General features: G+C 43.5%; 1 protein-coding gene across 3 annotated transcripts in view; it reads left to right on the top strand.

Moving 5' to 3' along the window:
* The window catches only part of Wwc3 (WWC family member 3), a 108,705-nt gene extending 85,052 nt beyond the window's left edge, over positions 1-23,653 (top strand). Inside the window, exons 12-23 of one of the 3 annotated variants that reach the window (XM_048335511.1) lie at positions 4,369-4,489; positions 5,399-5,473; positions 6,340-6,426; positions 7,547-7,739; positions 9,076-9,243; positions 9,673-9,824; positions 10,968-11,133; positions 13,777-13,941; positions 16,125-16,217; positions 18,731-18,958; positions 19,421-19,548; positions 20,852-23,653. In XM_048335511.1, the coding sequence (XP_048191468.1) occupies positions 4,369-4,489; positions 5,399-5,473; positions 6,340-6,426; positions 7,547-7,739; positions 9,076-9,243; positions 9,673-9,824; positions 10,968-11,133; positions 13,777-13,941; positions 16,125-16,217; positions 18,731-18,958; positions 19,421-19,548; positions 20,852-20,918 (1,643 nt within the window). In that variant the 3' untranslated portion in view covers positions 20,919-23,653. The remainder of the gene's footprint in view (positions 1-4,368; positions 4,490-5,398; positions 5,474-6,339; positions 6,427-7,546; positions 7,740-9,075; positions 9,244-9,672; positions 9,825-10,967; positions 11,134-13,776; positions 13,942-16,124; positions 16,218-18,730; positions 18,959-19,420; positions 19,549-20,851) is intronic. The other 2 variants (XM_048335510.1, XM_048335509.1) reach the window with 2 other exon arrangements.
* Positions 23,654-24,204: the final 551 nt, after the last annotated feature.

Here is a 24,204-nt window from a genome sequence, read left to right as displayed (position 1 = left end):
TTGTCACTTTGATTTTTCTTTATCCATGTGTCCTTGTAGTTTCTAAGGATGTAATTCTGTCAGATTTGTATTTTACCAAATGTGGAAATGACAGTAACTGAAAAATCAGTCATTTCTACCAAATCCATTTTTCTGTAGGCCTTCAAATGGAGAAATGCTTGGCTACAGAATCTACTTCAGCTTGTTAGTTCAACAACTCATTGATGCTAGCCTGCAGTTTAAGTTCCTTAGGTTTTAAACTGGAGTGAGAAAAAGGTCTCCTATTCCTGAATTTCAGCCCATTTATTTAACTTTTATTTGCACAGAAAAAAATGGTTTTATGCATTCCATTTAGCAAGGAGTAGATGATTTATAAAGCATGGTTGATCTTTCCCCCTCTCCCAGTGGAAATTTGGCAATATCTGGATATATTTTTGATGTCACACTAGAGGGGTCAGAACGCTCCTGGCTTCTAGTGGCAAGAGGACAGGGAGACTTCTAAACATCCTTTAGTGCACAGTGCAGCCCCCACAACAAAGAATGATCTACACCAATGTCAGTGGTGCCGACAAAGAAACCTAGAAGCCTACTGTTGGCTATTTAAGCAAAGTAAAACTGGAATATAAAAGCAGTGTGGTGTAGTGGAAATAGCTTTGGACTTGCAGCTTAGAGGTTGAGCTTCTGTTCCCTGTTCTGACTGCTATTCGTGTGGTCTTATGCTGTTTCATCTTCTCTGTCCTTGAACAAGGTGATGTGATAGTCTCTTCCATTCACCATTATTCTACTGCCTATGAAACAGATCATTTGATAGATGGAAAGGTGGGATGTCTGTAGGAAGGCCTGACTATGAAATAGTACTATATGAGCATTTACATGTTTAACCAGAGATCATTATGTATGTTTTGGGCTGCCCCATGACTTTTTTGCAACACTGCTAATTTGGTATCTTCCCCAGCTGTGTTTGTAAACAGAGTTTTACAACCCCAGACACTTTGTTTCTGTAAGTTACACATATACCTTCATTTTTCTTTACAATCATAGATTCTTTGTTCCATGTTTATTCCTTTCATTCTGAAATGAAAATACATAATAAGGCCTGCATTGGATGTCTAGTGTTGCTTAAGCTTTTCATCTGTGTCCTTTTCCCCCCACCTACCAAATTCTCTTTCAAGATTGAGGTTGAAGAATATCAGCCTGCTTATGTCTGCAGAGAACCTATACAAGGGCCCCTTGGGGCCAGGGCAAAGCCAGGCTGGAAGGGGGAAGAGCTGATTTAATTTCTGACCATGGTTGCTTTAGTTTTCCTCTTTACTCTATGGCAGATATTGTCATGTGTGAACAATTTAGACAGGTCAATAGTTACTTAGTCCCTGCTTAGATACTCCCACCTCGTGGTAGATTCTTACATGACATTATCAGTTGATGTGTCCTGAAGAAACTTGAAATAATTGACCAAATTGGTTTCTGGGTCCTGTTGGTTCCTAACCTGCTTTAGGCATGGACCCAGGAGGACTCACAGTATCCCTTTATGCTTTGGGAAAACTTTTGAGTCCAAAGATCTCATAGCTTCATAAAGATGGAGCTTGATGTTTATCATATTACCCTACTCCCTCTCAATGCCCAAAGTCATGTGATTTGCTCTACATTTTCAGTCTTGCTACAAACAGTGCAGTTTTGCTCCAAGCAAATGTCACTAAGCCCAAAATCTAAATTGCCCAATAGGCAATGATTTCTTCCACTGTGTTTAAAATCAATCAGATGGTCAGAAGGTAGGGACAGAGAAGTGGAGAGATAGACTCTAATCTTGAACATCTTTAACATTTTTACTACAATTCTATCTTGCTTGGATTTTGAAAGTCCAATTTATGTTGTGATTTTGTAGTATTTTCCAATTTTAATCTGTCCATTAGTATTTGCTAATTAAAACCCAAAACAGCTTGACTTGGCTAATCTATTGATGTTTTTATTTATTTATACTTTGAAATTACTGACTTAAGTCTTGAAGATTTTTTACTTTGTGCTTTTCTTATATTTCTTTTTTCATGTGGCTCCACAGAAAGATCCACTGTAAGTGGCCTTGGAATTTCTTGTGTTCCCATTTGGTGCTCAGGCTGTGGGCATGGGAACACCTTCATGTGATGAATCCATGTTTAGGATGGGTGCTGGGTGCAGGGTAACTGATTGATCGTTGTTATCATTTATGTTCATAAGGGCTATAAAGTCCTTGAAAAACTTTTCTGAAAAGCTTTCCAGCATTTATTCCCCATGTGCATTTTTCCCTCCAGTATTTAATGACATTTATTATTTTAATGTACCATCTGGAAACTTTGGCCACAATATAGTTTTCATTGTATTTCTTTTTTTAGCAAGCTCTGTTCATGTCCTTGGGTTTTAGTGTCTTCTCTTTTATGATAAAAAAAAGTTACAGGTTTTTGAAGAAATGAATGAGTAGAATTTTTCTCCTTTACTTCATTGGCATTGTTTACCCAGGTCAACCTCATTTCCTTGAAGCCCAAGAGTAGACATCTCAGATATATAGTGTGGGGTGTCACTATGGTTTTTTTCTCACCTTGGACACCTGCCATAGGTCCTTCCTCCTAAAGATGCTTGCTTTCTGAACTTACTGACTCCGCATGGGTTTGTGAGGTTGATCTCCCATTGTGATGATGAGAGGAATTTGGTCAGAGTTATACCATAGGATAGTACTACTTAGAAGTGTCTATCCTATGGGACTATTACCTAGGGCTCTTACCTTGTAACAATTTAAAGCTATGTCTAGGAAGTATTCTCATTGGTTATCAGAGCTGAGAATGGATATAAGAGATGGGTTTTATTTGTTAGAAATCATCAGTGTGGACACACACACAAAAGATCTATTTATAGTTAGGGCTAGGTGCTTGTGGCCCTTTTGTATGGCAGGGCTGAAGAAAAGAGCTGAATGTTGAAGTCAAGGATACATTCTTAGAGTCAATGCTTCTGGGTGCCCTAGGATAGAGCCAGCTTCCATCCCTGGTTGATGAGTATAGGAGAAAAAAACCTCAGGCTTGACATTGCAGATCTTTGGAAGGCTATTATCTCCAGTTGACATAGAGAGACTAATGGCTGTGACCTCTTCTGTTTTTTACACTCTTTAACATGTTTGTATTTAATTGATGTGGATAATAACCCAGTTGAAAAGAGAGATAGTCACTTTTGGATTCATGATTTCCCTCAATTTAGGAATGCACAGGTGTTGGGATTTTAAATTTGTAGAGCTTAGATAGCCAAAGAAAAGTATAAAGACAAAAGAGGGACCTGTGTTATTAAGAGGTATTGTGATGGCAGAGCTGCACTCAGTTCTGTAATTTAACCAAATGTGCTTTTCTAGGAAACATTGAGATTCCTGTATAGGCAATCAGATTTAACACAGAAACATTCTATACAGTCATTACCATGGAGGAATGGGTAATAGCAGTTAAAGAAACATTAGAAGGGAAAAAACATAATGATGTTCTTTGACTCTTGATTAAAATAAATATGAAATAAAATGTAAAGGATGCTAATATTCTGGCAGTGAAAGAATGAATGACAGATATGTAAACCAGATCCTGCCCAGGATGTAGGTGCTACTGAGAGAGAGAAGAAGGAATCAAGAGGGTGAAGGAGGCTGCATGTGGGTCAAAATACTTTATGTACCGGTGCAAAAATGGAACAATGAAGCTTGTTGATCTTGGCTTGGGAGGGGAGGAGATGGATGAGGAAGGATGATGGAGGAAATGAATCTGATCAAGGTACACCGTATGCAAATATGGATATGTCAAAATGAAATCCCTGTACAACCAATTGATAATAATAAAAATGTGGAAAAAAACATGGAAAACACCAGATAGCTTAAAGATGGGAAATGGAAACGGAAGGTACCGTTCCTTAGAGAGCCCAGCTGCTGTTCTTTTGGATGAGAGTCTTTGTAATGTGCAATTTGAAGGAACTTCCCACGGTCATCTTATGTTCTGGGTACTCATTAAAGGAGTAAAAAGATATGTATGAATCCAAGTGTCTTTCTAGACAGCTTAGGAGCTTTTAAAGAAGTAGTCAAAGCTGGGCGTGGTGATACATACCTGTAATCCCAGCACTCTAGAGGCTGTGGCCAGAGGATTACAATTGTTCAAGGCCATTCTGGGTTACATAGTGGGATCTGATCTCAGCAAATGAAAGACAAAGCCCTACCTCAAGAAACAAGAAATAGCCAGTCTGTTTCTTCTATTTTTTTTATGTTAAAGATCATTTTATGGTGTTCATTTGCATGTACATATCATGGTATGTCTCTGAAGCACTTAGTAACTTACTAGTGTTTTACCATAGGGCCTCCACTGCTGTTCCGTCCTTATCAGCCGTGTTCCTTGTTTGCAGCAGTGACTCTCCGGGAAGACAGTGCAAAGAGGTTGGAGAGGAGAGCGCGCCGAGTCTCTGCTTGTCTGTCTGATTACTCGCTAGCCAGTGATAGCGGAGTCTTTGAACCCCTAACCAAAAGGTGAGAAGTGGATTTTATTTCTTCGTAAGCCAGCTTGCCACAGTATTAATGTTGTGCACCAAAAGGATCTTCGTGGAAACTTTGTGTATCCAGGGTAGAATATTTTCCTTGCTTTTTTTTCTTTTTTACAACTTTGGTAGGTTAGGCCTTAGAAATTTGCGAAGAAACTCTTCTGGCATCTGTGTAGATTTTAGAGGTCATTGTTCTAGAATGACTTATTTTTCCCTGGCTTGCTGTGGGTTAAAGGTTATGTCCAATAGAGCTGAAAAAGAAGAACCAACATATACACAAAAGAGACGTGCTTTTCTGGAAAGGATATTCCCTAGAAAATTAATTTCCTTTCTCCCCTTTTCCCTTGGCTTTAGGAGTCCCGTTATAATGAAAAGCAAACACTGAACCCACAGTTTTACATATGCTGAGCAAGTGTTATACTACTGAGCCCAAGGTCTAGCACCACAATTGGGGCGGGGAAGTATTTGAACTCGGGACCTTTGGATTGCCAGGCAGGCTCCCTACCACTGCAGCCGTGACCCTGGCCAGCCCTGATTCAATGCCTTTGACATTACTGTTTCTTTGTAAGTCTCATGTATCTGTAAGATATTTCAGACTTTGCAGTCTATTTTTAAAGCTCATTTTTATCATTGTCCTGAATATCATATGGGGTTTTGAAAATTATACAGCTACTTTTGAAAACCAAACAGAAACCAAAAACATCATAAATAAGAAGGGTGATTTGTGAGCAGGTACCCATGAAATGAGCTATGGATCCTTTCAGTCACTTAATGAAATGACTTCTTAACATCACAATTCGATGAAGCTCACTGCTCTCAGCATGAAAGTATTTCTGTGTAACCTACAGTGAGCACTTCCCTTTGGACTAAACCCTGGTGAATTTCTGATTGTGTTCAGGAATGAAGATACTGAAGAGTCTGCTTTTGGAGACATGTGCAGTAGTAATGATCCCCAGATCCACGTGGGATTTCTGTGAGTACAGAGGTTACTTTCTCTGTTGCTCTTAAAGGTGCCTTCCAGATTGGGCACACCTGAGTGCTGTTTCCTGGCCCTTAACACCACCATCGTGCTGATTATGGCCTACCTATGTGTCCTACTTCCGTGTATAGGCAAGGAAGGGTGGAGGGGCCCCATGACTCACATGCTGCACCCTCATTCTTGACAGTGACAGTTTCATTTTGGCTGGTCTCAGGTGAGTTAACAGGTAGAGAAGAGGAATGAGAGAAGAAAAGTGGCTGCCACTCAGCAGCAGTAGTCACAGCTGAGGCCTATTACCTCTTAGGAGTGTGAGAATTTGAGGGCCATAACTCGGGGGCTCCTGTAAGCTCCTCTGAAGTCCAGCAAAATGGAACTATTTCACACATTTCTGCTAGGAGTTGTATTTGCTACAACACAAGTAGCAAGGTTCTTTCCTCGTTCCTAGAATACATTGTAGCCAGGTGGTTTCCAGAACAGCAGTTTTTTATTTTGGATTTCGTGTCTATAAAGGCAGTAGTTAGGGTGATCATGCTGGCAAGGCAGGACCTTCTGATTCCCGTTGTTTAATTTTGCTCACTCTTGTTATTTCAGTAGTGGTTTCTAAGTGTTGACACTGTTGACCTTTGCTGTGGGGACCACTCTTATACATTGTAGGGTGTTCAGTAGCATCTTACCCATTAGGTGGCACGACACCCTTTCTCTTCTAGTTGTAACAGTAAAAAATGTATCCAGATATGGTACTTGTCTCCTAGGGATGGGGTGGGGCAAAATGCCTCTCAGTCGATGGGCACTTTTATAGTCCAGAGAGACTTTCATTCATGGGAAATTTGTGGTCCACGAACTTGGGCTTTATTTTCTAGGTATGACAGTACCAATGAATGTCTCCTTGTGCATGTTCTACAACTGAGAAATTTTGCTGGACTGCTGATGAAGGAAGAGTGCAAGATGTAAGCTCCTGGGCTCAGGGATCTGGGGGGCTTTATGACAGCTAGCAATAGCCTTCCTCAGGCCCTTCTTCATACAGCATGGCTCACCTAGTCTGCTCAGATGTGGAGGGAGAAAAGACAGTATGGGAACCTAAATTTACAGTAGAGTACCAGACAATGCCTATCTGAAGTACAAAGAAGTATATTTTTTTGCTGAGGAGCAGAAGAAAGTAATAGCACCAAGCATATCATATACTGTCTTGATGTTTAGGAAATGCCTATCATTGACCCAACTGGGGCCTAAGCCATTTTCCTGGGTCCAGGGATGGGTGGTCATGGTGTGGGTCCACTTGGCCTTGGGATCTTGTGTCCATTAAGAGACCTAAAGTTGGGATTCGGGGGGCCTTGGCTAAAGAGAGGAGCAGGAAATGTGAGTGGGGATCACTTGTAAGTCATCTGGTGACCTTGGCCTCCGTCATGGGACTGCTGCCTTTCTCTGCTCTATAGCCCTAGGTGGGCACCACATGGAGGGAAGGTTCCACTTACCAAGGTGGGTGACCATGCCACTGGTGATGCATTCAAGTCCAATGTGGACCCCTATCCAAGAATCTTTGTGGACTCATCTTTTAAGAAAGCCTTAGAAGCACCCTGGTGCGAGTGGCTAAGGATCCATCCTGGGATTTGGCTTACTCTGGTGATATATGGTGCAGTGATCCCTACCATTTGAGACCTCCCTACCGAATAAGGAGGCCTGGGCTGAGGGTGGAAAGGGCGGGAACACAGCGGTGCCTGGTGGGTGATGGGCTGACATTGGCAGTGAAGCTGTGAGGCTCCAGGAGGTCCAAGGAGCTCTTGGCCAAACCTAGTATCCAAACGAACTTCTGAGCCCCCTGTCTTCAAGACCGACTTGCAAGTGCTTCTGGTGGCAAGTAGTTCCTCCTCCCTCCAGTGTCCAGGGGGCACATCAGTCCTTTGGGCTTCATCTCAGTTGAGAAAGGAACTTTTTTTCCCCCAAAGCACTCTGAAATTTGCCTTTTGGATTATGTATAGAGGGCAACACACATGGTTGCACACTGGCATCATGTCAGTAAGCACGTCGCTCCCCGCTGCCTGCCAACGTTTTTCCTCCCCCTCCTCCCAGCCACATCCGTGTCTACTTGCCCCCGCTCGACTCTGGCACTCCCAACACCTACTGCTCGAAGGCTCTGGAATTCCAAGCCCCGCTGGTGTTTAATGAAGTGTTCAGAATCCCTGTGCATTCCAGCATGTTGACATTGAAGTCACTTCAGTTATATGTGTGTTCAGTGAATCTGCAGCTGCAGGAAGAACTGCTGGTATGGCGCCAGGGCCCGTGCGTGCTCACGCGGCACCCTCCTTTCTCCCATCTCTCTCCGTTTCCCTTCTCCCGCTTTTTCCTTCCTTCCTTCCTTCCTTCCTTCCTTCCTTCCTTCCTTCCTTCCTTCCTTCCTTCCTTCCTTCCTTCCTTCCCCCTGCTCTCCTCCCTCCCTCCTCCCTCCCTTCCCCCTCCCTCTCTTTCCTCCCTCTCCCTTCCTTCCTTCCTTCCTTCCTTCCTTCCTTCCTTCCTTCCTTCCTTCCTTCCCTCCCTCCCTCCCTCCCTCCCTCCCTCTCTCCCTCCCTCCCTCCCTCCCTCCTTCCCTCCCTCCTTCCCTCCCTCCCTCCCTCTGTCCTTCCTGCCCTCCTTTCTTTATTCCTTTGTAATTTTTCTTTTTCTTTTTTTGGCAGTACTGGGAATTGAACTTAGGACCTTGCATACAAGCCCTCTACCATTTGAGCTATGCTCCTAGTCCTTGTCGTTTTCTTCCTTAGTTACTGTCTTTGTCTTTTCTGCCTTCTTCCCTTTGTCTCTTCTCTGTTGTCCCTGTCTCTGCTTAGAAACTGCTATATGTTAAGTGGTGTCTGTGGCTGAGGGTATGGAAAGAGATGAGCAAAGCCAGTGATCCTGCCAGTGATGTTTTGTTCTTTGAATGCATTGTCCTAGTCAACACTTGTACCCTCCATGAGGTAGCATCCACATTATCTCCATTGTAAGTCAAGGAACAAGTACAAATATAGAGTGACCAGTTAAATTTGAATTTCAAAGAACTTATGGGTATATTTTCAGTATAAATATGTTGCATGCAATAATTGAGACTTACCTGTACTAAAATCTCTACCATTTATTTGGAATTCAAATTTACTAGGATGCCCTGTATTTTACCTGACAATCCCAGGACTGGACCTCCAAAGAGGCCAGGACATGGCAGCTGGGGTTGGGGGGGAGTGTCTTTCTACATTTACAGTCTTTCCAAAACATTTTGTGTGCCCACAGCAGGAAAACTAAGGGCTGTAGATTCCCCAGTCCTTGCTCATTTCAAGACTCGTGAGAGAATCCGGCTCCTCGGCTGGCCCAGGCCGGAGCTTGACTCAGCACCCCCAACTGCCACTCTCTGCCCCTGTTCTCTTTCCAGCACTTTCTGATTATGCTGACTAAGCAAGAGGGAGCCACTCTTTTAGGCTCCTCTTGGACCCCCTTTGCTGTACTCTTATCCTTCTAGCGGAAATGACCTATTTTCTATCTTACAATTGAAGGGTGAGCTTTGAAGGGGTTCTAGTTGTTAAATGAAGTCACTCAGTGCTTGTTCTGGTTTTTCTTCTTAAACTCCCATACAGGGCATTGCTCAGATAAACTTGGCCGACTGTGACAGTTCCAATGACATGCAGCTGCGCTGGTACTCCGTCCAGGTCTTTGCCAGCTCTGAGCCCCCACGGTCAAGGGAACCTGTGCGGGTTGCTGAGAGTATTGCACGGGGCCCCACACATGCTGGCCTGGGGAAGACGGTACGTAGCCAAGGTGTTACAGCTGCTTTCATGACTTTGAGACTGCTTTTCACTTGGACAAGTCATTTCTCGGAAGATTCTATGTAGACCTCAAATGAAATGCAGCAGCGATGGACTTTCACGGGCAAGAATCAAAATGGAACTTGTCCATACATATGGCCACTTGATCATAATGCCTTTTTAAATGTAAATGCGTTCCTAATCACAAGAGGCACATAGGTTGTTAGATTTCCACTCCCAGAGCTGTATGACCCGGTTGAAGCGTGTCTGGCTGTGAACTGTGTGATGAGTTCTCCTCCTGCAAGGCCGGTGAGCCAGGCCTCAGCAGGTGGGATGAGCGCTTGCTCTGGTATGTGGCCAGTGCTGTCTCTTATGCCAGCCGGAGTCGGAGGCTTTGCGGGTTCTCACGATCACCCTTTCCTCCTGCAGGATGCGGTAACAGTGCTTCTGGCTCGAACCACAGCTCAGCTGCAAGCAGTGGAGAGAGAGCTGGCTGAGGAGCGTGTGAAGCTGGAGTATACTGAGGAAGAGATCCTGGAGATAGAGCAGAAAGAGGAGCAGGCTGAGGCTGTGTCTGAGAGGTAAGTGCCTGCCATCTTCCTCTCCCTGACAAACTCTCTGGGAGAAGTGGCATATTTCCAACCTTCTGGGCAAGGCCATGGAGTGTTGGTCAGTCACGGCAGTCAGAAGAAGGTAGGTCTCTGGGTGCAAGTTGATGTTTTCATCTGTGCCATGCTAGAATGTGCCCGGTGCTTCTTTGGCACCATTGTTTAGGAGCCAGGATTCTGGTGGGGAATCTAGTACTGGTCTGCCGATTGGCAATACCCTAGACTCTCAGCCACAATCTCCTTCCATTCCAGATTTTCTCTTCATGAGAAAATCACCACCCATGAGCACAAACTCCCTTTAAAGTTTTTGAGCCATTTTATTGTGATCTAATCTACATGCAGTATAGTTCGCCCACTTAAAGCATATAATCCAGTAGTTTTTAGAGTCACATATCAGTATGCCACTCTTCCCATTGTCAGCTATAGGGCATTTTCATCATGCCGAAAAGACCAATTCCTCTCGTCATTAGCAGTCATTCCCATTCTGCGTTCTATCCGGCCACAGGCAATCATAAACCCACCGTCTCAGTAGACTTGCCTCTCCTAGCTCTTTCCTGTAGATGGAGTCGTGCATTAGTTGAGGCAGCCCAGTGGTGAGTCCTTGACTGCAGAAGCCTGTTCAAAGTGGACAAATAATTCAGATGAACAATTCCTCTAGCCAGGTGGTTCGGCCCGCTCTGAAGGCACATAATTTTATATTACTTCCACATTTTTCCATGGAGTGTCATTTTTCCAAAGCTCCTAGCATCTTCCTATGAGTTTCCTTGAATGTAGTTTAGAGAGGAATTTATTTTAGGGAGGGATAGAGCATGGCCGAGGGAGAGGGTATCATGTCCATGGATAGACAGACAGCTAGGGAAACTTGTGTGGTGGGAATTTCTGGCCCCTTCAGCAGCTACAATTGGATGGTAAAGAAAGACTCTATTCGTTAAAAGGAATTGAAGCATTTTCTTCCCTAGAATCAGAATTATCCTTTTACCTTATGAGAGCAGCAACTGTCTTTGGTTATTAGAAAGAGGTTTTATAAAGTGTTTCTGCTCCTATGCTCTGAATGTGGGCATGAATCAGGTCCCTTCTGCTGAACATTCTGAGGGCTTTTGCAATGTCTGTTTTTAGGAGTTGGCAGGCAGATTCAGTTGACAGTGGCTGTAGCAACTGCACCCAGACCAGCCCCTCGTACCCAGAGCCCTGTTGTGTTGGTGTCAACTCTGTCCACGGACACACAGTTGCGGGCCAGGCAGATCCTTACAACCCTGTGAAACATCAGCCACCACCACTAAAGGTAAGCAGAAAACATCACTAGGTTTTATGGAGCTGCTGGTGTTTGAATGTTTGAATGTACCGTACTAGGCCCGCCCTAGAGGGACATTTGTCTCCATATACATCATGGGAAATGTGAGAGTGTGGCAAAGGACAGGCCCTACAGGAAGCCTGTTGGAGCCACTGATTCACATCCAGTAGAAAGGCATGTTGACCAAGAGCCACACAGCTATGTGGGTGTTGTGGAATATAAAGAAGTATGGTATAAGATGAACAGTACTGTTGGATTTGGGGGTTGTAGCTAACCAAAAGCTATATTTTACTGAGAGCTGAGGGGAAGATCTGTAAATGGCTTGACATAGGTGCAGCAGGTACTACTGAAGTGTTGATCAACTGTAGATTGCAAGGAAAGGACAGCTACAATGAAAAGGTAGGGTTTTATTCTTTACTATGCTATCTTGTGAAGATCCTTTCCTGTCTTTAGGGACAAAAAGTCTCAGGCAGTTTCCTGGGTCCCAAAGGTTTGAGAAAGTAATGCTTCTCAATGCTCCTTGCACTTTGTAACATGAAGAACATAAAACATGTTTTTGCCCCTATGCTCACCTGATTTGTTTTACTTTGGTGGGGGTGGGTTTTTTTTTTTTTGTCAGTTGTGGAGCTTGAACTCAGGGCCTGGGCACTGTCTCTTAAGCCTTTTTGCTCAAGGTTAGTGCTCTAGCACTTGGAGCCACAGCGCCACTTCCGGTTTTCTGGTGGTTAATTGGAGATAAGAGTCTCACAGACTTTCCTGCTGGAGCTGGCTTCAGACTGCAATCCTCAGATCTCAGCCTGCTGAGTAGCTAGGATAACAGGCGGGAGCCACTGGTGCTTGGCTGATTTGTTACTTTTCGTTGGCATTATACTGGTGCTCTGTGGAAATTTTATTACCCAGACTGTACACAAAACCATGCTATCACCATGGCCCCTAGCCTCACCCTGAAAAACCAGGCACAAATTTTTCACTACTATTAAACATTTTACAACAAAGAATTCTCAAATGAGTGCTAGAGAGGGACTGAAGATGTGTGAAATGTTGGGAGGCTTATGCAGTGAATGCGTCACCCCACTCACATGGACGCAGCATGGGGTTCAGAAAGACAAGTTCAAGTTTTGCTCTTTGAAATTTTGTGGGATTTTTTTTGTTAAATATTTTGTATTTCCAGTTGCTTGGACTCACAGATGCAGACACTGCAATATGGAGGGTTGACTCCCATTATATGGTTCCACTCGTGTGAGGCACCTGGAATAGTAAAATTCACAGACACAGAAAATAGAATGGTGATCACCAGAAGCTGGGGAAACAGCATGGGGGCATGGGAGTTATTGTTTAATAAGGACAGAGTTTTGGTTTTGCAAGATAAAGAAGTTATGGAAATCTGTTATATACTTAATACTCCTGGTTTGTACCCTTAAAATGGTTAGTATGATGAATTTTTATATTTAACCACACTTAAAGATAACTCATAGAGGCTTCGCCAAAGAGCAATGAGAAGGATTGCCGTGTCTAGTGGAATGAAAAGGGGATTATGTGATCTGAAGGCAGGAGAAGCCAAGGGATAATAAGGTGTGAATGCCACTTAGGACCCTGGCTTTTCTCTGAGCAGCATGGAACCTGTAGATGGTCGAAGCCAGTGATGATATGATCCGACTTAAGGGGTCCTTTGAAATCTAGTGAGATGAAATCCAGATACTATAACCATTTTTAAATGGATAATTCAATAGCATCTAATACAGTCATAGTGTTGTGCACCCACTCTCTATGTACAGTATTTTCATCACTCAAAGCAAAAATCCACATCCATGTAACACTCACTCCTCCACCCCGCGCCCCTGGGGACAACCAAAATGAAATTCTCTTTCTGTAGATTTTCCTATTCTGTATATTTCATGTAACTGGAAATCACATAAGATGTTGTCTTTTGTGGCTGGCATCTTTCACTCAGTATAGTGTTTTCACTGTAGTTCCACACTGTAGCAGGTGCCAGCACTTCATCTGTCTCGTGGCTGAATGATATCCCCTTGTGTGGATTCATCCACTCTGGACATTCAGCTGCTCCTGTCTCTGAATTTTGCTGCCCCAAACATCTGTGTGCAGGCATATGGTTGAGTGCCTGTTTTCAGTTCATCTGAGTGCTGTTCTAGCTTGCTTAAGTTTCCCCAAGGCTCCCTGTTGTGTTGAGAACAGATGGAAGGGGCAAGGAACCATGCAGTTGGGGATACAAGCAAGATGCTCATTGCTCTAATATGGTCAGTAGCTAATGGTGACTCAGATGAAGGGTTGATAACAAGTGGTCAAGCCAACAGAATTTTCTCTTAGATCAGAAATGGGGTACATGAATTAAAAAAAAGAGTCCAGAGTGGCATGAAGACAGTTTCAGTGAACAAAAAAGAAAACCGAGGTACTTGTAACAGCCCCTCCTGGTATATGTGTGTGTGTGTGTGTGTGTGTGTGTGTGTGTGTGTGTGTGTATGGCAGGGGAACAGGAATCTTAGCCATTCCATTTTGGACATAGTAGACACAAACTGCCAACTCAGCCAGTAGAAATGTCAGAGAGATTCTTGTTCACACTGCATATACTGCTTGCACTATGGAAGGATTCACAGTAATGGATAAACCCCTATCTAGGTTGACAAGGAAACCACCACCGAAGATCTCTTTCCAGAAGAAGCCATGAGCATTATAAAGGAGCGACCTAGCCGTCGGGCCCGAGGCTCACCCTTTGTTCGGAGTAGCACCATCGTTCGCTCACAGACTTTCTCTCCTGGAGCGCGAAGCCAATATGTTTGCAGAGTGAGTGGGTTCCATCCTTTGTTTCCATCAAAAACACTTCCTTCTTTGTTCTTGCTACATTTTTATTTTTTATTTATGCAGAAGGACGTGTGCATTCTCATGAGTTGTATCAGTGAATGATGAACACTCTATGAGAGGAGGGGAGATGAAATTGGTGTTATAGACTCATCTCCTCGCCCTCACCCCCTGCCTGCCTAACTCTAGATATCTTCAGAATTTGAGTTGTTTTTTTTCCTGAATTTTCAGGAGGCAGGGTAAATCATTTCTCTATCAGCATCAGGAGCCACAAGGCAAAGCAAGGGACTTTCTTGAGTTGAGATCTGGGAGGCTAGGTCCATGTGCACGATCAGAAGGCCTGTAGAATAGCAACATCATTGAGCAGCAGGTGGCAGCCAGTGTGGATACTCTGAGCATGGAGGAGTGGGTTCTAGCTCCCTTGCGCAAGTATAAATTCATGCCCTGTGGGGGACAGTAGGAGACTCACGGATCTGATCTGTACAGCTGTACCTTGCAGTCAGACCACCAAATTTGTGAGACTTCACCCAATTCGGATACCCAGAGTCAATATTAAGTCTCTCAGAGATTTGACATTGGTCGCAGGTGGAGCGGGGGAAGCAGAACTTGCAGAAGCTCGCAGATGCTTTTGGAGTGCAGAGTTGACACACTTTCAGATAGGCAGAAGGGAGACCCAAGCCAGTGTGCTCATTGAATATAGGATGTGAGTAAAAGGTTGGCAGGCATTGTCAATGTGACAGTGATAGCACAATCCTGGACAGAGAAGATGTGTGTGCGCGCGTGTGCATGCATGTGCACACGTCAGTATAAGAGCTTAGACTCAGGACCTTGTACTCTTCCTTAGTTTGTTTTTTGTTATTCTTTTTCTGCTCAAGGCTGGCACTCTACCACTTGAGCCATACCTCCACTTATAGCTCAGATTTGTTTGTCCAGATGGGCATGGAACCAGGATCCTCAGATCTCTGCCTGCTGAGTAGCTAGAATTACAAGTGTGAGCCACCAACCCCCCGGCTAGAGAGGTTGTTTTTAAGGGTAATCGTCAGGTGGTTGTGTAATCAAGTGAATGCTATTGTAACAACCTTCTTTACTGTAGCCTTTGACTGCCTCCAGGGAGCAGACTCGGGGCTGCACCCTGAGGAGGACAGGGCATGATGGGGCAAAGTTTGCCCACCCAGATGAAGACTGGCAGTCACCGCAGTGCTCTGCACCCTGCCTAAAAGTCTGCATTATTGGTGATGCCGTCAGAGGCCTCCTTGTTCACAGATATGTTAGTCTGGTTGCAGGGCAGGTCCGATTGCAGTGCCAGCGCGTTTCCTGAGTATCTCACATTAACTGCACGGAAGAACCAAGGCTGTGAAGGCAAGGCTTGGGCTTCCACACAGACATGCATTGATTCTGCGGTGAGGCTCCGCCACCGCATGAGATCCATAATGTCCTGGCTCTCATAAAGAAGACTTTCTTTATTGCCCTCTTTAAAACCAGATCGTTTCCCATGGCTGACACAGCAGGACTTAGTGATGTTGACTTGTCTTACAGCTACCAGGAAGAGGGTCTTTTTCCACAAAGCTGTTTTTCCCAGCTCTTGCTAAAACCAAAAAATATAGCAAATGAGAACAATCAGTCAATAGGAGAACACTGCCAGCTTTTCATAAGTATCATACCTAATATCAAGTTGTAGTTGGTACTGATAGGGCAGAAATATTGATTCTGCTACTCTGGAAATGTCTTGTGGTTAACTTGAAAGACATGAAAGGGGACCAGCATTGTGGCTTTGGTTTGGTTTAGTTTGGGTTCATCTTTCATTTTCCCTTAAACTCTTGTTTAGTTGTGTTTTGACTGAAATGCAAAGATTTGGTGAAAAGCACCAAAAGTCCTAAGTACATCTGAATACCCATGAGAAAAAACCAAAACAGCACCATTCAGAATACAGGCAGAGAATGTGTGTTTTTATGTAAACTTTTTATTAGCATATATTGGTTGTGCATCAGGGTTTCATTGTAACGTTTCCATGTATGCTTAAAAAGTACCCCCTCTATCGCTTGCACTTATTCCCTTCTTCTTAAGACAATTTCAACAGGTCCTATTGCCTCACTTGTATACATGAATGCAAAGGACTTGCACTGTAAAGAATTTCTGACTGTTTCTGAATATCATGCTTTCTGATGCAGCTTTATCGAAGTGACAGTGACAGTTCAACACTGCCCCGGAAATCCCCTTTTGTCCGAAATACTTTGGAAAGACGAACCCTTCGCTATAAACAGGTGAGTGACACATAAATAAATAAATAACAGGAGATCTGTACTTTCCCTGAAAGTTATTTTTATAATCTTTGAAGGATAATTACCTTTGAAAGGTAATATTTTGTTTCCTTTTTCCTTAACATATTACTTTTGAGAGCATATATTCATGTTATCAGTATATCTTAAGACAATAAGTATCATTCATGATCTTTATATTTGTAGGTAGTAAATTAATCTCATTTGTATACACCTTTTACAAGTTTCTTGACATACAGCATTTCTTTTTTTTTTTTTGCCAGTCCTGTGTCTTGAACTCAGGGCCTGGGTACTATCCCTGAGCTTCTTTTGCTCATGGCTGGCACTCTACCACTTGAGTCACGGTTTCACTTCCAGCTTTTCTTTAAATGTGGTATTGAGGAACTGAACCCAGGGCTTCATGCATGCTAGGCAAGCACTCTACCACTAAGCCACGTTCCCAGCCCCCAGCATTTCTTCTACATGGGATATTCTATGGTTTTACTTCTCTTTACTCACAAGATTTTTTTTTCATATCATGCCAGCTCATGAAATTTTACTCTGTAAGGTAGTGGTCCTTTTGGGGACACACACACACACACACACACACACACACACACACACACACACACACATTTTTTGCCAGTCCTGGGGCTTAAACTCAGAGCCTGAGTGCTGTCCCTGAGGTTTGAGGTTTGGGGGGGTGGATTTTTGTTTTATTGGTCATAGGGCTTGAACTCGGGGCCTGGGCACTGTCCCTGAGCTCTTTTGCTCAAGTAGCCTTGAGCAAAAACCTTGAGCACTCTACCACTTGGAGCCACACTTGTGGTTTTCTGGTGGTTAATTGGAGATAAGAGTCTCACAGACTTTCCTGCCTGGACTGGCTTTGAACTGTGATCCTTAGATCTCAGCTTCCTGAGTGGCTAGGATTACAGGCATGAACCACTAGCTCCAGCTCTGAGATATGTTCTTGCTCAAGTCTAGTGCTCTGCCACTTAAGCCACAGCTTCACTTCCAGCTTTTTTGGTGGTTTATTGGAGATAGGGGTCTCATGGAGTTAGTTACCTGGGCTGGCTTTGAACTGCAGTCCTCAGTTCTCAGCCTCCTTGGTAGTTAGGATTACAGGCATGAACCAGTAGCACCTGGCAGGAATGTATATATATTTTAAAATTCATGGATTTTATGTAACGATTTTACTCTGAGCGGCCAATGGCTAAGAATTATTAGAAAGGTCATAATTCAGCTGCAAAAAAAGTATTTCAACACTGTTGACATTTTAACCTAGATTATTCTTTCCTATGGTGGCCGTCCTACTCTCTGAAGGGGATGCTGTGGCATCTGGCCTTGGTCCACTGATGCTGATACAATTCATCCATGTAATTTATTTAATCAGGTTCCTGCTGTTATGTGTTTAGGTTTGTTTCTCTGTCATAAACTTTAACTGGACACTGGCAAAACTGTACCTTTCAGATTCAAGTCAGAAATGAAATCTCAGGGCTGGGAATATGGCCTAATGGCAAAGAGTGCTTGCCTGGTATACATGAAGCCCTAGGTTCGATTCCCCAGCACCACATATATAGAAAACGGCCAGAAGAGGCACTGTGGGTCAAGTGGCAGAGTGCTAGCCTTGAGCAAAAAGAAGCCAGGGACAGTGCTCAGGCCCTGAGTCCAAAGCTTTCGTATCAAAGACACAGGCTACACTAACACAGATCAGGTCTCCACTCACAATGTCAGGACAGAAAGGATAGCAGATGATTATATTTGTGGGCAGAAGGTTGAGTTTGTGTGTGTGTGTGTGTGTGTGTGTGTGTGTGTGTGTGTGTGTGTGTGTTGGTTCTGGGGCTTGAACTCAGGGCCTCAGCACTGTCCCCGAGAGATTTTGTTCAAACTAGTGCTCTACCACTTATGCCATGGCTTCACTCCTGCTTTTTGGTAGTTAACTGGAGATAAGAGTCATGAAGCCTAATGCCAGTGGCTCATGCCTGTAACCTTAGCTACTTAGCAGGCTGAGATCTAATGATCATAGTTTGAAACCAGTTGGGGCAGGAAGTCCTTTGAGATTCTGATCTCCAGTTAACTACCAAAAAGCCAGAAGTGAAACTGTGGCTGAAGTAGTAGAGCAGAAGCCTTGAGCACAAACGCTCAGAGACAGCACCCATACCCTGAGTTTCAAGCCCCATGACTGGCACAAAAATAACAACAAAAAAAGAGTCTCATGGATTTTCCTGCTTAGACTGGCTTTCAACCATGATCTTCAGATCTCAGCCTCCTGAGTAGCTAGAATTACAGGAGTGAGCACCCAGCACCTGAGTCAACTGATATTTCTTTGTGGCCATTATTTTTATCTTGCCAGCACCATATAAGTAGATCCATTACTCTGTACATTTGCAAATACATCTTAACCTTAGTCATTTGGGCTATACTTAGAAATACTTACACCATACCTGTATATAGTTGTGGAAGAACCTTCCAGAAGGCCAGAGCTGATATGTACATTCACAAGGCAACATCTCCCACAGTCTTGCAGGTCTTCTCTGGCCGAGCTCATGGCTCGTACCTCCCTAGACCTGGAGCTGGATCTCCAGGCATCAAGGACACGGCAGAGACAGCTGAATGAAGAGATCTGTGCTCTCCGTGAACTGAGGCAGCGCTTAGAAGATGCCCAGGTCCGAGGCCAGACTGACCTCCCACACTGGGTACTCCGGGATGAGCGATTCCGCAGCCTGCTGAAGGAGGCAGAGCGGCAGGTGAGAGGCCACAGGCCTGCTTTGGGAGCCCTCAGCTGGCTTTCCAGCTGCTGTGTGCCCATGGGGCTGCAGCTGTGCTTGGCACAGAAGTGAGTGTCTCATGACAGGGTAATCGAGTGACTCTGGCACATGCATATGCAGTCCGGTTTTCCCCACTGTGGGCCAGCAGGATGGTGTTTGTGGTGGCACCAGCATATGTCTGGAAGCTCTAGGGGCAGGAGAAGAAGGTCTGTGGTTCCCCATCTTGGGAGGAGAATGCTTGGTGTCTTAAGTCAGCTAGACTCGATTTCAGCCACCCTTGGTGACTTTCCCTGGGAGATTTGGATGAGGCAGGCCTCCCTTTCATCTGGAACTGTATGGCTGGACTTGGTTCTTCTGGGCTCCAATGAACATAGATCCATTTATTCTTCTCTTAAAAATAAGTAACAATAAAAAAGTATTCCTAAAATGTTTCTGTTCCAGACCAGACAGACCAAACTTGACTACCATCAAGAACAAGTGGCTGAGAAGATGCTGAAGAAGGCCTCCAAGGAGATCTACCAGCTGCGTGGGCAAAACCACAAAGAGCCCATCCAAGTGCAGACCTTCAGGTAGGGTAGAACTCACTAGCATGGCCAGTGGTGCTTGTCATTGCACTCTGGTACTGTGATACCTTTGTTAGGATAAAAAGTCAAGGTAACCACTTGGGGTGGGGGGAACAGGAGGGCTATATAAGCAGAATCTTGATGTTTTCTTCTGATCTTTCATTTCTACGTACTATTTTTGTGGCAACTGTAATCCTAATCTAGAATCAATTTTTCACAATGAAAACATCGCATCATAGCTTGTTTCACCCAGTAGTTATAATTCACCCAACTATTCTGATTTGCAAACTGCTCCTTCTTTCCATGTGTTTGCTATTACAAATAACTGATTTACACATGTATACACATACATGTCAGCTTTGCCTTTTCAATAACGTTTTGTGAAGGCAAAGTCTACATAGATGAAAGCGTGTGTTTGTGCCGTCAAATGAATGGTCACAGAGTCAACATCCATGAGACTCATGCATTATCAGCACCCTGGCTTTTCCCAACTCGAGTAATCAGTACTATAAAGCCTGCTTTTGTTTATGTACCTGAGGGGAATTGCACAGGTCCAACTGTATTCTCTTATGTCTGCAAAAATGAAGGTGAAATTCAGATAACATAAAATTGGAAATTTTAGAGCAGACAGGTCAGTAGCATTTAGTCTATCTACCATGTTGTGCCACCACTGCCTCTATCAGACACTTTTATCAGCCTGAAAGTACCTGGACACATTTAGTAGTCCCTGCCCTTCCCCCTCCTTCCCGTAGCCTGCCAATCTGCAATACAGTCTCTGTTCCTTTGGATTTGCCTCCTCTGGCTACTTCATATCAGTGCGATCATGCAGTAGATGGTCTTTCTCATCTTACTCCTTTTACTTAGCATACTTTTGAAGTTCATCTACATTATAACGGTTCATTCTTTTTGATTGTAGGATAATACACACCTGACTTTTAGCCTCCTTGAGTTTTGGATATCTTTGAAACTCACATCTCCATCATAAATTAGTATAAAAGACTAACTTGCTTCCTTCGATTAATGACATAAAATTCATTCATGCATATGTTGTTTTTCTTTTATTAATAAATCAAGTATTTCCTGTGTACCCATATCTATCTGCTAGGCATGATTTAGGAGATGGGCTAACTTCTGCCCTCGCAGAGCTCCATAACTTCTATTAATATTCATACTCAATGTACAAACATATGTACTAGTGTGGATTTAAGTTCAGTTTGTTTGGTAAGGAAAACCATCATTGCTATGAGCCTTATGTAAGCTTTTAGTATCATCAGATTCATATCTAACCTGTTGTTCTTTCCAATTCCAGGGAGAAGATAGCATTTTTTACCAGACCAAGGATTAACATACCTCCTCTCCCAGCTGATGATGTTTGATGTAGTGCATTATGCACAGGAAGTATTTATCTGCCTGATTTATTTTCATGAATTTCTTAGATTAGCTAAATTTGTCTTTAAGATATTTGTGCAAAGCTATTAATATACACATTTTTGTAAAAAACCCATATATCTATTCATATATATTTTATAATAGTGACGACAACAGGGCTTGGTTTTTCCTTGTTGTGAAATTGACATCTCTGAAGACAGGTTATTTTATAAAAGATCATCTATCATGTTGAGAGTGTACAGTTTTTATGCTGTTTTATTTGACTTAAAGGCTGGAAGACAGAAACGAAGTGAGTTCAGGCAAATTCACTGTATTGTAATTTATTTATAGTACTTTTTTCCTTGAAGGAAAATACTGACTTTAAGATGTATTTTAAGACTGAAATTTTGTTCTTCCGTATTTGTCATGCAGTAGAATGGAACTTGGGGCCGGTCTCGTTTCTGACACCTGAAACGCAAACACTATGTGCTAAATTTGTGACTTGTATCAGTTTTTCATAGGTGCATTTACCATGTCTATTGTATGCTGTCACTCTTTGTGTTAGGTTCAGATATCATCTGTAATAGTTCAGTTGTACTTAATTAGCTGTGTCCACAAGCTGTGTGTGCATTGCAGGGCTCAGTGTCTGTTGTGTCCCGGCCGCTGCTGGCTCTCATTGCTGTGTTGTCGTCTAATGCATCTTTCTGTGCTTACCATGAGTCTGAAGCTGGTGACAGAGTCTTCGGTGTCCCAGGTTTCAGCGTGCTTGTCTATGGTGACCAGTGGCCGTTCATCCTGCCTGGGCTCCTTAGCGCATGTGCAGCTGGCCTTTGCTACCTCTGGCTGATTGACAGATGAGCAGGGTGGGAGTGCTCTCCTGATCTCTGCTACTGTTTCATGAAGGAAAGTGGAGAGGGAACTCTGTGTGTATACATTTCTAGTGAGCTGAGGCTAAATACAGCAGTTAATACGGCAGAGACATAACCTTTGAAGGTGCTTTTTTGTGTGTGTGGAGAGAAGGACATACAGGTAACTGGACTTACCCAGATAATCATTTGCAGGAATCTATCTAATTAAATCAAAATGCCCCCCCCATATTGAAGTCTTCCCATTAGTTCTCACAAAATCTTAATACTAGTTCATGAGGAAAAAATAATATAATAAAAATATGCCATGATTCTTTTAAATGCCAAATGATACAGTTTGCCTGGCACATACTTACTTCAGATGAAATGTGCTCGTTCTGAGGCCTTGAATGAGAAATGTCAAAGAAAACAGAACTCTTCCTGGATCTTTCTTCCCCTCCTGCAGAAATGCCCTTTTAATCAGGTCTCTCTTGTCAGTCTATAACCTCCCTCCTTGTATAACCCACTTTCCTTTTTAGATTTATTAAAAATGGATTTTGTAAAAGCATTTCATTGATAAGACCAATCACAGACAATAGAATTTGTCAGTGGTGGCAAGACTGAAAATTGTATGCTTTTAATGGTTGCCATCTCTTGCTATGCATTCCTGATTCCTGCTTTTAGTCTTGCTTTTTTTGGCCTGGTTTTTGTTTTTGTTTTGTTTTGTTTTTTGCTAATTCTTTTTGTTTGGACCCACAATAGAGGTAGAGACCCAAAGCATCTGTCCTCCTGAGAGCTGTTGAGCAGGCCCTCTGTCTGTGCCCCGTAGCTGGATGCTGGAGTGTGCGCAGTGTCGACTGTTTCAAGTTCCACACGGCAGAGCTGTCACCGTGTGGCATGACACCTCAGACGTGGACCTGTGTGCCTCTTTCTAGCAGCTGCCCTGGGGCAGCTAAGGGTTGGTGGATTGAAGCAGCCTTTCTGCCAACCCTCACTGAGGAGCAGTGTTGAAAAACCCACGGTGCATGCAGGAAGCCCAAGACAAATGCTTTCCACTGGATATCACTGCTCCCTTTGCACAGAGGTCTGTGTGGAGTGGGAGACCCTTGCCCCCCAGGAAGCACGCAGCCCCTGCTTTCCAGCCAGGGGGAGCAAGAAACACCTGAGCTTGCTACCTTTTGCGTTGTCCTCTCCCTGCCTCCAGACCTGGGTTGCTGACTTACCTTTAAAGCTGGGTGGAATGGTAGTCAGGAAAGAAAATGCAGGCGCATGAAGACAGAGAAGAGCAGCTCTGTGCGCATGCATAACATAGGCAGCTGGCCTGAGCGGGCAGGAGAACTTGGAGCATCCTCATTGCTTCTCGTTCATGATGGGGCTGGCTTGGCAGAAAACACTGCACACATCAGACAAATGAAAGCCTATGGGTCCAGGGGGTTCCGCCAGCCATTCCAACTTGTGTGTGCACAGGGCCTCATGAAAAAAGGAACTGCTGCTTCCTAAGCCGTTCTGGTTGAGAAGTGCTGGGATCCTGCCACCAGGGTTTGTAGAACTAGCACTCTGTGTAAAAGGGAATTTGGTTTCACTTTATCTAATCACTTCATTGTCAGGCTTTGGTGATAATCTCTGAAATTAATCTTCTGTTGTGGGAATAAGTAATAATCAGTACTCATCTCTGTTTTTGTCCCTGTTCTCTCTGATTTTGTCATTTGTATTGTTTGAAAGTATTTCTTCTATAAAATTAAACTAACCTGCCTTAAGAACAAAATGGAAGTGTTTTTTTTTTCAAATTACAATTTTATGCAGACTCACACATATCAAAACAGAGACTGGGAATGTAGCCCAGTGGTAGAGTACATGTTTTAGTATGAGTGAAGTCCTGAATTCAGTCCTAACACACATAAAAAGATAAAAAAATTGCTAGGTGCTCATAAAAAAGATAAACATATGCTGGGTGCACATAAAGAAATGATAAAAAGAAAAATTCATACTGAGTGCCAGTGGCTCATGCCTATAATTCTACCTACTCAGAAGGCTGATGCCTGAGGATTGTGGTTCAAAGCTAGCCTGGGCAAGAAAGTCTGTGTGACTCTCTAATTAATCACAGAAAAACAGGAAGTAGAGCTTGTGGCTCAAGTGGTAGAGTGCTAGCCTGGAGCATAAGAAGCTCAGGAACAGCACCTAGGCCCAGAGTTCAAGCTCCAAGACCAGCCTCCCTCCCAGCCCCCAAAAAAGAGAAAATGTGTATTATAAATTATAAAATAGAGGTATACAACTAGAGAATAATAAAGTGAATGTACATTCATTACTCACCTGCCTACAACCTGGGGCCAACCGTGTTTCAGCTACTTCTCTACCTGCTCCCCCTTCTTGGGATTTCAAGAAAATCTTATCCATTTTATCACTTCATCTGTAAATATTTTAGTATATAATACTGGTAGAGAAAAACACA

The sequence above is a fragment of the Perognathus longimembris genome, chromosome 28 (assembly GCF_023159225.1).
Source record: "Perognathus longimembris pacificus isolate PPM17 chromosome 28, ASM2315922v1, whole genome shotgun sequence".
NCBI lineage: Eukaryota > Metazoa > Chordata > Mammalia > Rodentia > Heteromyidae > Perognathus > Perognathus longimembris.
The sequence above is the reverse complement of the archived record's forward strand: the minus strand, read 5'-3'. Positions and strand labels throughout refer to the sequence as shown.